The 15003-nt window shown below is 44.9% G+C and overlaps 1 protein-coding gene across 1 annotated transcript in view; it reads right to left on the bottom strand.

Moving 5' to 3' along the window:
* Positions 1-354: 354 nt before the first annotated feature.
* The window catches only part of LOC130981185 (uncharacterized), a 38924-nt gene continuing 24275 nt past the window's right edge, over positions 355-15003 (bottom strand). Inside the window, exon 3 of the mRNA XM_057904803.1 lies at positions 355-1051. Within this exon, the coding sequence (XP_057760786.1) occupies positions 355-1051 (697 nt within the window). The remainder of the gene's footprint in view (positions 1052-15003) is intronic.

Below are 15003 nucleotides of genomic sequence, written 5' to 3'. Positions count from 1 at the left end.
GGCATGTTTGTGCCTAAGGCACGCCTCCAGCCACGCTCTCGCGTGACTTTCTGTTCAATTTTGTTTTCTTCCCAACGCACCTGTGACGCGGACGCGTCAGCGACGCGGACGGGTCAGCGACGCTTACGGGTCAGCGACGCTTACGCATTACGTGCATTTTTTTTGAACATATGCAGAATGCTAATGCAAACTATATGCAGCTATATGCAAGGATGATGAGAAGAGCCATTAACATCATAAAAATAAAACAGAGTAAAACTAAAGCTAAAACTGAAACGGAACGATCATACCATGGTGGGTTGTCTCCCACCTAGCACTTTGCTTTTACGTCCTTAAGTTGGACGCTTTTTAGGCTCATTCTGCTTCTATTGGTGGGTCTTCCAAGAGGAAGACCTCCAGTTCCTTATGATCCTTAATATTTTCTCCATGGTAAAGCTTTAGGCGATGTCCATTGACCTTTAGAAATTTGGAGCTAGTAGGATGACGCAGGTGGAAAACTCCGTATGGCTCTGCCTTTTCTACTCTGTAGGGGCCTTCCCATCTTGATCGCAGTTTACCTGGCATAAGCCTCAGTCTGGAGTTATATAGAAGAACTAACTCCCCTGGTCTGAATTCTCTCCTTTTTATATGCTTGTCATGGACAGCCTTCATTTTCTCCTTGTAACGCCTAGAGTTGTCATATGCTTCTAGGCGAAGGTTCTCTAGTTCTGCTAGTTGCAGCTTTCTTTCAGCACCAGCTTTCTTAAAATTCATGTTGCACTCCCTTACGGCCCAGAAAGCCTTGTGTTCCACCTCTATTGGGAGGTGGCAAGCCTTTCCATATACCAAGCGGAAGGGACTCATCCCAATAGGTGTCTTGTACGTTGTTCTATATGCCCAGAGTGCATTTTGTAGCCTGGCACTCCAGTCCTTCCTTTGAGGTTTTACTATCTTCTCCAGAATATGCTTAATTTCTCTGTTAGAGACTTCTACTTGCCCATTGGTATGGGGATGGTAAGCTGTTGCTACTTTGTGAATTATCTCATGCTTCTTCAGTAATCCTGTTAGTCTCCTGTTACAAAAGTGGGTGCCTTGATCGCTCACGATTGCTCGTGGTGATCCAAAGCGACAGATAATATGGTTTCTAACAAAGGAAACAACAGTGTTAGCATCATTAGTGCGGGTAGGAATTGCTTCCACCCATTTAGAAACATAATCTACAGCTAACAGTATATAAAGGTAACCATTAGAATTTGGAAATGGACCCATGAAGTCAATGCCCCAAACATCAAAAATTTCACAGAAAAGCATAATCTGTTGAGGCATCTCATCCCTCTTGGATATATTACCAAACCTTTTGCATGGGGAACAAGATTTACAAAATTCAGTAGCGTCTTTAAAAAGAGTAGGCCACCAGAATCCACAGTCTAGAATTTTTCTAGCTGTTCTTTGAGGGCAAAAATGTCCTCCACTCTCGGATGAGTGGCAAGCCTCTAAAATAGACTGAAATTCTGATTGAGGTACACATCGTCTAATTACCTGGTCAGTACCACATCTCCATAGATATGGATCATCCCATATATAATATTTGGACTCGCTTTTCAGCTTGTCTCTTTGATGCTTAGTAAACTTTGGAGGAAAAAGTGTGGCTAACTAGATAATTAGCTACAGGTGCATACCAAGGAACTACTTCAGATACTACTTGTAAGCTATCAAATAGGAAATTATCATTTATAGGAGTGGAGTCATCCTTAATGTGCTCAAGGCGACTCAAGTGGTCTGCCACTAAATTTTGGTTACCACTCCTATCTTTAATTTCTAAATCAAATTCTTGCAGCAGCAGTATCTAACGTATTAGCCTTGGTTTGGACTCCTTTTTAGCTAATAAATATTTTAAAGCTGCATGGTCTGAGTACACTACTACCTTAGTACCAAGTAAATAGGCTCAAAATTTATCCAGAGCAAAAACAATAGCTAGAAGCTCTTTTTTTGTAGTAGTATAATTAGATTGAGCATCATCTAAAGTTTTAGATGCATAAGCGATTACAAAAGGATCCTTACCTTCACGCTGAGGCAGCGCCGCTCCTACTGCGTGGTTGGAAGCATCACACATAATTTCAAATGGCTGGCTCCAGTCTGGTCCTCTCACAATTGGAGCTTGAGTCAGGGCGATCTTCAGCTTATCAAACGCTTGAATAAGCTCTTATTAAACTCGAACTCAATATCTTTCTGCAGCAATATGGATAAAGGCAATGCTACCTTACTGAAGTCCTTAATAAATATCTTGTAAAAACCTGCGTGACCAAGGAACGAACAACTTCTCTCACGGAGGAGGGGTAAGGTAAACTAGAGATAATATCCATCTTTGCTGGATCTACAGAAATGCCAGTATTAGACACAACATGTCCTAGTACAATCCCTTGTTTTACCATAAAGTGACATTTTTCAAAATTTAATACAAGGTTTGTACTAACACATCTGTCTAACACTCTAGATAAACTATCCAAGCAAAGGCTAAATGAATCACCATATACGCTAAAATCATCCATAAAAATCTCCATACAGTTCTCAATAAGGTCAGAGAAAAGACTCATCATGCATCTTTGGAAAGTAGCTGGTGCATTGCATAAGCCAAAAAGCATTCTCTTATAAGCATAAGTTCCAAAAGGACATGTAAAAGTAGTATTTTCCTGATCTTCAGGAGCTATATGAATTTAAAAGTAGCCTGTATAACCATCTAAAAAATAATAATGGGATTTACCTGACAGACGATCAAGCATCTGATCAATGAATAGCAAGGGGTAATGATCCTTGCGAGTAGCTTGGTTGAGATGCTTATGGTCAATGCAAACTCTCCATGAATTCTACACTCTAGTTGTCAGGAGCTCTCCATGCTCATTTCTTACTGTTGTGACTCCAGACTTCTTGGGCACTGGTGGACGAAATTGTGATCACATCAATGTAGTATTCTTTGTTGTTGTATGGAATCATTATTATGGCACTTATGTGTGGACACAACTCCGTTCAACTAACCAGCAAGTGTACTGGGTCGTCCAAGTAATAAACCTTACGTGAGTAAGGGTCGATCCCACAGAGATTGTTGGTATGAAGCAAGCTATGGTCACCTTGTAAATCTCAGTTAGGCAGATTAAATTTGTTTATGGTTTCGAAAATAAATAAAAAGAAATAATAAAAGGGATACTTATGCAGATTCATTGGTGGGAATTTCAGATAAGCGAATGGAGATACTGTATGGCTCAAGAACGCCTGCTTTCCCACTGCTTCAACCCAATCCTTCTTACTCCTTTCCATGGCAAGCTGTGTACAGGGGTTCACCGTTCGACGATGGCTACTGTGTATCCTCTCTGGAAAATGGTCCTCTGCGACTGTCACTCGCATGGTTAATCGTCTGGAGGCATCACACTGGCCGAAGGCTACATCCCATCCTCGCAGTGAAAACTACGCTCACGCGCTCTGTCACAGCACGGCTAATCACTGGTTGGTTCCCGCTCCTACTGGAATAGAATCCCTTGATTCTTTTGCGTCTGTCACTAACGCCCAGCACTTGCGAGTCTGAATCACGTCACAGTCATTCATTACCGAAATCCTACTCGGAATACCACAGACAAGGTTAGACTTTCTGGATTCCCAGGATCCTACTCGGAATACCACATACAAGGTGAGACTTTCCGGATCCTCATAAATGCCGCCATCTATCTAGCTTATACCACGAAGATTCTGTTGGGGAATCTAAGAGATACACATTCAAGCTCTGTTGCATGTAGAACGGAAGTGGTTGTCAATCACGCGCGTTCATAGGTGAGAATGATGATGAGCGTCACATAATCATCACATTCATCATGTTCTTAGGTGCGAATGAATATCTTGGAAAAAGAATAAGATAGAATTGAATAAAAGAAAATAGAATTGCATTAATACTTGAGGTACAGCAGAGCTCCACACCCTTAATCTATGGTGTGCAGAAACTTGATGAGCGGATAATTTGTATGCTTTTTGGCATTGTTTTTAGTATGTTTTTAGTATGATTTAGTTAGTTTTTAGTATATTTTTATTAGTTTTTAGTTAAAATTCACTTTTCTGGACTTTACTATGAGTTTGTGTGTTTTTCTGTGATTTCAGGTATTTTCTGGCTGAAATTGAGGGATCTGAGCAAAAATCTGATCCAGAGACTCAAAAGGACTGCAGATGCTGTTGGATTCTGACCTCCCTGCACTCGAAGTGGATTTTCTGGAGCTACAGAAGCCCAATTGGCGCGCTCTCAACGGCGTTGGAAAGTAGACATCCTGGGCTTTCCAGCAATATATAATAGTCCATACTTTGCCCAAGATTTGATGGCCCAAACCGGCGTTCAAAGTCACCTCAAGAAATTCCAGCGTTAAACGCCGGAACTGGCACCTAATTGGGAGTTAAACGCCCAAACTGGCACTAAAGCTGGAGTTTAACTCCAAGGAGAGTCTCTACACGAAAATGCTTCATTGCTCAGCCCAAGCACACACCAAGTGGGCCCGGAAGTGGATTTTTATGTCATTTACTCATCTTTGTACACCTTAGGCTACTAGTTATCTATAAGTAGGACCTTTTACTATTGTATTTTCATCTTTTGATCATGTTTTGATGATTGAACCCTCTTTGGGAGGCTGGCCATTCGGCCATGCCTAGACCTTGTTCTTATGTATTTTCAACGGTGGAGTTTCTACACACCATAGATTAAGGTGTGGAGCTCTGCTGTACCTCGAGTATTAATGCAATTACTATTGTTCTTCCATTCAATTCCGCTTGTTCTTTGTCCAAGATATCACTTGTTCTTCAACATGATGAAGGTGATGATTGACGCCCATCACCATTCTCACTCATGAACAAGGTGACTGACAACCACTCTTGTTCTACAAGCATCTGAGGCTTAGTGAATATCTCTTGGATTCCCGATTGCACGATGCATGGTTGATCGCCTGACAACCGAGTGCTCGCCTGACAAACGAGCCAACCATTCCGTGAGATCAGAGTCTTCGTGGTATAGGCAGGACTTGATGGCAGCATTCAAGAGAATCCGGAAGGTCTAACCTTGTCTGTGGTATTCTGAGTAGGATTCAATGACTGAATGACTGTGACGTGCTTCAAACCTGTAACCTACTGGGCGTTAGTGACAGACGCAAAAGAGGGATTCTATTCCGGTAGGGGAGGGAACCAAACCGGTGATTGGCAGTACTGTGACAGAGTGCGTGCATTAGCTTTCACTGCGAGGATGGGAGGTAACTGCTGACAACAGTGAAACTCTACACGAGCTTGCCATGGAAAGGAGTAAGAAGGATTGGATGAAGGCAGTAGGAAAGCAGAGAGACGGAAGGGAAGGCATCTTCATACACTTGTCTGAAGCTCTTACACCAATGATATACATAAGTATCACTATCTTTATCTTTATATTATTTTCATTCATCATCATATACATTTGAGTTTACCTGACTAAGATTTACAAGATGACCATAGCTTGCTTCAATGCTAACAATCTCCGTGGGATCGACCCTTACTCATGTAAGGTATTACTTGGACGACCCAGTGCACTTGCTGGTTAGTTGTGTGAAGTTGTAGTGATCACAATTTCGCGCACCAAGTTTTTGGCGCCGTTGCCGGGGATTGTTCAAGTTTTGAGCAAGTTTTTGGTAACAATGCCTGGGATTGTTCTAGTTTGGACAACTGACGGTTCATCTTGTTGCTTAGATTAGGTATTTATTTTTTTCGAAATTCTTGAAGATGAATTCTAGAGTTTCATGATGATTTGTTGAAATCTGGCTGGCTAAGAAGCCATGTCTAATCTGATTGGACCGAGGTTTCAACTTATCACCACAAGAGCTTGTTGATTTTAATCAATCTTGCTTTTGGAGTAGTGATCTGCTAAGGCTTGGCTGACCTTTGGTCATGTCTAGTGTTTTGGACCGAAGCTTTCTTTGAAAGCTTGGCTGGCTGAGAAGCCATGTCTAATTCCTGGACCGGAGTCTTAGACTAGCATTGCACTGATTCCTGGAATTCTCATTAAGAATTTTGATATCTTTTTCCACTTAATTTTCGAAAAACACAAAAAATTTACAAAATCATAAAAAAACCAAAAATATTTGATGTTTCTTGCTTAAGTCTAGTGTCTCATCTTAAGTTTGGTGTCAAATGCATGTTTTTGTTATACTTTTCGAATCCATGCATGTATTTCTTTGTTTTGATCTTTGAATTATTCTGGCTTGAGTGTTTATATGTCTCATATAGTGTCAGTAGTATACAAACTGCTAAGTTTGGTGTCTTGCATGCATTGTTATTTGATTCTTGTTGCATTTTGATTATTAAAAATCCAAAAATATTTTTTATTTGTGTCTTCTCAAGTCAATAATACAAGGAATTGAAGATTCAGAACATACTGCAGAGGAATTATACAGAAAAAGCTGGGCATTCAAAATTGCCCAGTGAAGAAGGCAGACTGGCGTTTAAACGCCAGCCAGGGTACCTAGTTGGGCGTTTAACGCCCAAAAAGGGTGCATTTTGGGCGTTAAACGCCAGAATGTATACCATTCTGGGCGTTTAACGCCAGGATGGTGCTAGGGGGAGAATTTTGTTTTCAAATCAATTTTTTTTCAAGTTTTCAAAGTTTTTCAAAATCAAATCGTTTTCAAATCATATCTTTTCAATCAAATGTTTTCAAAATCAATTTCTTTCCTTTTTCAAAGATACTTACTGTTCATACCCTGACCGAGCTCCCCAAACTCGGCAAAGTTCATAGAAGGTCCGACCTCATCCCCAGGCCCATGCCTGAGGTCGGACCTCGGACAATAAAGCTAAAGAAGCCCAAAAGGAACGAAGCCCAAGACCTAAAGGCCGAAAAGGCCTAGGAAAGGCGGTTCCACAAAGATAAAGATAAAACTCCCAAAAGGATAAAGATAAGATAAGAATATCTTATCCAGGGAAGATCACGGCCAACTACTATAAATACACTGGAGCACCCAGGTATAACACACACTCTAATTCTACTCAATATCTGCTTGGACCCATGCTAACTTAAGCATCGGAGTGTCATTGCAGGTACCACCACCAACCACTCGGCATACCAAGCTCGGGTCATCAATCCCCCCATCTCGGGCCTCCCTAAGACGACCGAGCTGCGCGTTTCAGGTAACCCTCAGAACATTGGCGCCGTTGCCGGGGACCTGGAAGTCATCCCTTTACCATGGCGGACGACCCTCCCAACAATAACCACGCTACATCAGAACAAGAGGAGGAAGTTGACACCGGAGAACGACCGGACAGCCCTCTATCACCACGCACTCCAGGAGGAAACAAACAGAATCGCCCAAAGACATCACTCCCAAACCAAGATCCCCAAAATCCCGAAAGCTCGGAAATTCTAGAAGCAGTTCGGACACAGCAAAACCGGCTGAAACAACTCGAAGAGGGCGTAAAAAAGCAGAAAGAAACTGAACAAGATCTAAGGAGGGAAGCTCGCAAGCGCAGAGAATTAGAAGAAAAACTACGGAAAATAGAGGCCAACCTGAAGTACCGGACGGAACGCGGCACCACCCCCGAAGGCAATCATGATCCCTTCACACGAGAGATCATGAAGGAGAAGGTACCGCGAAACTTCAAACCGCCCGATATGGACCTCTACGACGGCACCACCGATCCAAGTCACCACCTCAGCAACTTCAGAAGCAGAATGTACCTAGTCGACGCCTCCGACGCGATTCGGTGCAAAGCCTTCCCCACCACCCTCACCAAGTCGGCCATGAAGTGGTTCGACAACCTGCCACCAGGATCAATCTCCAGCTTCGAGGACCTAACCAAAAAATTCCTAACAAGGTTCTCTATTCAAAAGGACAAGACAAAACACGCCCCCAGTCTACTCGGGATCAAGCAAGGTAACCAAGAAACTCTCCGAGAATACATGGAGCGATTCAACAAAGCCTGCCTGGACATACAACACTTGCCCACTGAAGCAGCCATCATGGGACTGGCAAACGGCCTAAAGGAGGGACCGTTTAGCCAATCCCTATCCAAACGATACCCGACCTCTCTATACGAGGTGCAGGAGCGGGCAGAAAAATACATCAACATGGAGGAAACCTCCCAGCTGAGAGACTCTTCTAGAAAAGAATCAACCTACCCGCTCCGAGATCGAGATCGGGAACAGAAGAAGAAAGAAGAACCCAACTCGGACAAGCCGCGGAAGTACCACAGCTACACCCCCTCCGAGTCTCCCTAGTAGACGTCTACAGAGAAGTATGCCACACCGAAAAGATCCCACCACCCCGACCTCTAAAACACAAGAGAGCGGGGAGAGATCGGTCCGAGTACTGTGAATACCACAAACTTTATGGCCATTCTACTAACGACTGCCACGACCTAAAAAATGTTATAGAAAAACTAGCCAGAGAAGGAAAACTCGACAGATACATAGCAGAGAAAGGAGAAGAGACCAAGAAGAGAAGGAGGGGAGATAACGAAGATCGGGCAGAACGAACCTCACGAACCCCTGAAAGACACGTACACATGATAAACGGAGGTTTCGCAGGCGGAGGAACATCCAGATCCTCGCGAAAAAGGCACCTCAAAGAAGTCTACCACATCCGAGAAGACAGTCCCCTGCCCGAGCTACCTATTATCTCATTTACCCGAGAAGATGCTCAAGGGATAATACCCGGGCACGACGATCCAATGGTAATCACCATTATTCTAGCAAACACCAACTTACATCGAACCCTGATTGACCAGGGAAGCTCAGCAGATATCCTGTTCAAAGCGGCTTTCGACAAACTCGGACTTGAAGAAAAAGAGCTAAAAGCCTATCCCACCGACCTATTTGGGCTAGGGGACACCCCAATCCATCCCTTAGGATACGTCTCGCTACACACTACCTTTGGAAAAGGCGAGCAATCTAAAACGTTAAGCATCGACTACATTATAGTCGACGTCACTTCAGCATACAATGCCCTCATTGGGCGACCAACCTTAAACAGACTGGCAGCTATAGTCTCGACCCCACACCTCTGTATGAAGTTCCCCACCACAAAAGGAATCGCTACCCTAAAGGGCGACCAAAAACTAGCACGACGATGCTACAACGAAAGCCTAAGCCTAAAAGGGAAAGAGATCAACACGATAGAACTCGGACGAGTCCAAGCCCGAGAAGATCTTCGACCACAACCAGAGGGAGAAACCGAAAAAGTCCAGATTGGGAGCACACCTGAAAAAACGACAAACATAGGGGCAAACCTCGAAGCGGGCTTAAAAGAGGAACTCATAACCCTCTTAAGGGAGAATTCCGACCTCTTCGCCTGGAGAGCCTCCGACATGCCAGGCATAAGCCCCGACCTGATGTGCCATAAGCTATCAGTGTACCCGGGATCCCGACCTGTCCAACAAAGACGCAGAAAGCTCGGGCCCGAACGCATGCAAGCAATAGAGGAACAAGTACAAGCACTACTAGATGCAGGGTTCATTAGGGAAGTAAAATACCCCCTATGGCTCGCAAACGTGGTCCTGGTAAAAAAGCCCAATGGAAAATGGAGAATGTGCGTCGACTACACGGATCTCAACAAAGCCTGCCCCAAAGATCCATATCCACTACCAAACATCGACGCCTTAGTAGATGCAGCCTCAGGCTATAGATATCTCTCCTTCATGGACGCATACTCAGGATACAACCAAATCCCGATGTACGGACCTGACCAAGAAAAGACCTCGTTCATAACCCCAAGGGCAAACTACTGCTACGTAGTAATGCCCTTCGGGCTGAAGAACGCAGGGGCAACCTACCAGAGGCTAATGAACAAAGTGTTCTCAGAGCACATCGGACTACAACTGGAGGTGTACGTCGACGACATGCTGGTAAAGACACAGGAAGACAGAAACTTGCTGACCGACCTCGCCAGTGTCTTCGGCACCCTCAGAAAACACAACATGAGACTTAACCCGACGAAGTGCACCTTCGCCGCAGAAGCCGGAAAGTTCTTAGGCTTCATGCTGACTCAAAGGGGCATCGAAGCAAACCCGGACAAATGCCAAGCAATACTCAATATGAAGAGCCCGACATGTGTCAAAGAAGTACAATAACTGAATGGAAGACTGGCCGCCCTATCAAGATTCTTGGCAGGATCAGCGATAAAATCACTACCTCTCTACTCACTCCTAAAGAAAGGGAAACCCTTCTCGTGGACCCCGGAGTGCGAAAAAGCCTTTCAAGAATTCAAGGAATTCCTCGGGCGGCCACCAATCCTAACCCGACCTTTAAAAGGGGAAGAGCTCGTACTATACCTCTCGGTCGGACATCGGGCAGTCGCTTCAGCGCTAATACGAGAAAATGATCAAGGACAACACCCCATATACTTCGTAAGCAAGGCACTACAAGGGGCCGAATTAAACTATCAAAAGATAGAAAGATTCGCCTACGCCCTAGTGCTCACAGCCCGGAGGCTCCGTCCCTACTTTCAAGCCCACACCATCAAAGTCCGGACAGACCAACCCATGAGACACATCCTGCAAAAACAGACCTGGCAGGACGAATACTACAATGGGCGGTGGAACTGTCCGAGTTCGACCTCCACTATGAAGCCCGGACTGCCATAAAATCTCAATATCTAGCCGACTTCATCGCAGAATACACTGAGACCCCTGGAACCCCACTCTCATGGAACCTATATGTCGACGGGTCCTCAAACAAAATGGGAAGCGGAGCCGGGGTCATACTCGAAAGCGACCAAGGAACGCGGATAGAACTATCCCTAAAATTCGAGTTCCAGGCTTCAAACAACCAAGCTGAATACGAGGCCCTACTAGCTGGTCTAAAGCTAGCCAAAGAGGTCGGAGCCCAGAGAATCGCGATCTTCAGCGACTCCCAGGTCATCACATCACAAGTAAATGGAAGTTACCAGGCCAAAGACCCAACTATGAAAAAATACCTGGACCAAACACAGGCACAATTACGCCACTTCCCAGAAATACAAATCCAGCACATACCTCGGGAACAAAATGCCCGGGCAGACGCCCTCTCAAAGCTTGCTAGCACCAAGCCCGGAGGCAACAACAGAAGTCTTCTCCAGGAAACCTTACAATCTCCCTCCGTGCCAAGAGAGGAAGAAATACTAAATATATCCAACCAACAGCAAGGATGGATGACCCCCATACTCAACTACCTGAGGTCAGGAACTCTCCCCGCCGAAAGAAAAGAAGCTAAAAGGCTTACAAAGGACGCCCATAATTATACACTAATTCACGACATATTATACAGAAGAGGATTCTCAAATCCCCTCCTTAGGTGCGTTCCGACCTCAGAAACAAAAGGCGTCCTCGAAGAAGTCCACGAAGGCATGTGCGGGAACCATCTCGGAGCTCGGGCACTATCCAAAAAAGTAGTCAGGGCCGGGTTCTACTGGCCGACCTTGCAAAGAGACGCAACAGAGTTTGTGAAAATATGCCCCCCCTGCCAAAAACACGCCAATTTTCACAAGGCACCACCCGAAGACCTTATCAGCATCACTGCGCCATGGCCCTTCGCAAAATGGGGACTCGATTTACTCGGCCCGTTCCCACAAGGACCGGGGCAAGTCAAATACCTCATAGTAGGGGTCGACTACTTCACAAAGTGGATCGAAGCTGAACCCTTAGCCACCATTACGGCTCAGAAAAGCCGCAAATTCCTATACAAAAACATTGTCACAAGGTTCGGAGTCCCCTACTCGATCACAACAGACAATGGAACACAATTCACGGACACAAGTTTTCAGAAATTGGTGGCCGAACTAAAAATCAAACAGCAATTCACATCAGTGGAGCACCCACAAGCCAATGGGCAAGCAGAGGCTGCAAATAAAGTCATCTTGGCCGGGTTAAAACGAAGACTCCAAGAGACCAAAGGGGCGTGGGCCGAGGAGCTCCCCCAGGTACTATGGGCATATCGGACAACCCCACACTCTACAACGGGAGAATCACCGTTCCGACTAGCTTATGGGATGGAGGCAATGATTCCTATCGAAATAGATGAAGGGTCACCCAGAATCATCTTCTACAATGAAAAAGATAACCCGCAGGCACAAAGGGAAGAACTCGACCTCCTCCCCGAGGTCCGAGAAAGAGCCCGGATTCGAGAAGAAGCCTTAAAACGGCGAACGGCCCTCAGATACAATCAGAAAGTTATAAAGCGAAGCTTCTCCATCCACGACCTAATTCTAATCCGAAATGACATCGGAACACAAAAGTCGGGAGAAGGAAAGCTAGCCGCAAATTGGAAAGGGCCCTACAAGGTAACAGAAGTCTTAGGAACAGGCTATTACAAAGTATCCGACCTAGAAGGCAACGAGCTGCCCAGGGCCTGGCACGCCTGTAATCTAAGACGGTACTACAGCTAGAAAAATTTAACCCGAGGTGTACTCTTTTTCCCTACAAGGGTTTTTTAATGAGACACCCGGTTAAAATAAAACACCCGACCTAGTCAAGGGTAAACACTTTGTAAGTATTCTTTCTTTTTAATACTAATCGAATTTTTCTATTTTCTTTTCTCCTTCCTCATGACGAAACAAATCCTAGAAAGTACCCCACCAAGGCGCATTAATTTATGCTCGACAAAACGCAAAAAATCATTTGTCAAGAGACCATACAAGGTCGGCAAAGATAAAAGCGACGAGGTTCAAATTAATGTGAGAAGTTATAAAGTAACTCTGAAAAGGCTCAAAAAAAAAAAAAAGAGCCAAATAAAAAGAGATTACAAAATAACTTAAAGGGCCGACCAACGAAAAGGTCGGACCTAACAAAAGGAGGTACTCAAAGGCCCGAGGTCCGAAGAAAAGCCCGGATCCAAGGAAGAAGCCTCAAAACAAAAGTTTCAAAACGCTAAGCTAAAAAGTTGTTATCCAAAAAGCAACTAAAAAGCATAAAAGCGGAAACAAAAGCCAAAACGCGAACAAGGCTAAAACAAAGGTTTCAAAACGCTAGCTAAAAAGTTGTTATCCAAAAAGCAACTAAAAAGCATAAAAGCGGAAACAAAAGCCAAAAACGCGAACAAGGCTAAAACAAAGGTTGCAAAACGCTAGCTAAAAAGTTGCTATCCAAAAAGCAACTAAAAAGCATAAAAGCGGAAACAAAAGCCAAAACGCGAACAAGGCTAAAACAAAGGTTTCAAAACGCTAGCTAAAAAGTTGTTATCCAAAAAGCAACTAAAAAGCATAAAAGCGGAAACAAAAGCCAAAAACGCGAACAAGGCTAAAACAAAGGTTGCAAAACGCTAGCTAAAAAGTTGCTATCCAAAAAACAACTACAAAGCATAAAAAGCGGAACAAAAAGTCAAAAGCGCAAAAACACCGCATAATAAGCTAAAAAAGTTACTACAAGTAGCTAAATAGCAGAAAGGTGTCCAAAGCGTTCACGAAAAACATCCAAAAAGCAAAAGAACCCACAGGCCGGGTAAAAGGCCAAAAACAAAAGATCACAGAGGATCAAGGACCTTTCCGGTCTCCACATCAACAGAAGGCTGCGGAGGAAAAATGGAAACTGGGACTGCATCAACGACACCGTCATCCCGGTTTAAAACCTCCACGCCAGAACCATCCCCGGCCAAAGTTGAAGTCGGATCCGCAACCGGAACCTTGAGGTCGGACACCGGAGCCTTGGGGTCGGACACCGGAGCCTCATCCTCGGCAGGGGCAGGAACAATCTTTCCCTCCACAACAATGTTATCCGTACTGAATAAGCTCAGATCCAGGTCGGGAGCAAGAACCCGGATCTGATCCCTCAAATTCACAAACATAGCATCCATACCCTTGGCCACATCATCTTCCAGCTCGTAAAAATCATCCCGAGCCGATTGCAACTTCTCCTTCGTCTCCACAAGCTCGGCATACAGCTTGGTATAGTTCTCCGTCGCCACCTTCGCCATCTCCTCAGATGTCTTCGCCGCCGCCACAGCCGCGGTAGCCCTAGTTTTCTCTTCCTCCAAAGAGATCCCCAGCTCAGTAATCCTGGCAGCCTTCAGTTGACTAATCTTATCAAGATCAGACTGAGCCTTCTCAAGTCGGGAGCTGGTCGCACCAATGGGGGATTTCTTGAACTCCTGGGCAATAGCGGCATGAAGACTGGCCATCCGGACACAGCTCCGCGCCATATACTGAAAATGATGCTCCATAGACACATCATCAGTAGAAATAAAAGTCTGAGGAAGAATATGCTGTTCAATCCAACCAAGGGCATCAAAATCCTTGTCATTAAAACCCGCAAGCTCCTGAGAGGTCTTCTGTTTCTTGGGGGGAGGACCCGAGGTCGAAGGCGGGGAAAGGTGACCGGGCCCAGAGGTCGGAGGATCTTGAGTTATAGCTCGGAACTGAGGAGTCGGAATGGTCTTCGACCGAGTCTGAACACCCACAAAAGCCTGCTCCACCTCATCTAGACTCTCAAAGGTATACTTAACCGACACTACATTCTCTTGCCAACAAAGAGGAAAAGAAGGCTCCCCACTCTCATCTAGAAAGAAAGGTCGGACGTCCCCAGCAGCCCGGACCTTGAAATAATAGTTCTTAAAATCATGAAAGGACTCATCGTACAAAGTACAAAACTTCTTTCCCTGGTTAGCCCTAAAAGAGACCCAAGACACCTTCCCTCCACCCGACCCCGGTTTCGTCAACACAAACAGATAGGAAAAAAGAGAAACAGAGGGGGAGACGCCCAAAAACTGACACAAAAGTTGGAACAGCTTTAAAAACGCCCAAGAATTGGGATGGAGTTGCGTAGGGGCAAGATTACAAGACCACAGCACCTCGGATTCCAGGTCAGTAAAGGGAAGTCGGACACCCAGCTTAGAGAAAAAACAATCGTAAGCATAAAAGAAAAGCTTCTCGGAACTTTCTAAAGGCGGGAAGCACACTCTCTCCTCGGACTCCGGGGCTACTAGCTCATAATCCCGCTCAGACTCTCTATTCTCACAAATGCTACACTCCCTACGGAACCTAGCTAAATACTCAGAATCTACAACAGAAGGGACTCTTA

The sequence above is a fragment of the Arachis stenosperma genome, chromosome 1 (assembly GCF_014773155.1).
Source record: "Arachis stenosperma cultivar V10309 chromosome 1, arast.V10309.gnm1.PFL2, whole genome shotgun sequence".
Classification (NCBI taxonomy): Eukaryota; Viridiplantae; Streptophyta; class Magnoliopsida; order Fabales; family Fabaceae; genus Arachis; species Arachis stenosperma.
The sequence above is the reverse complement of the archived record's forward strand: the minus strand, read 5'-3'. Positions and strand labels throughout refer to the sequence as shown.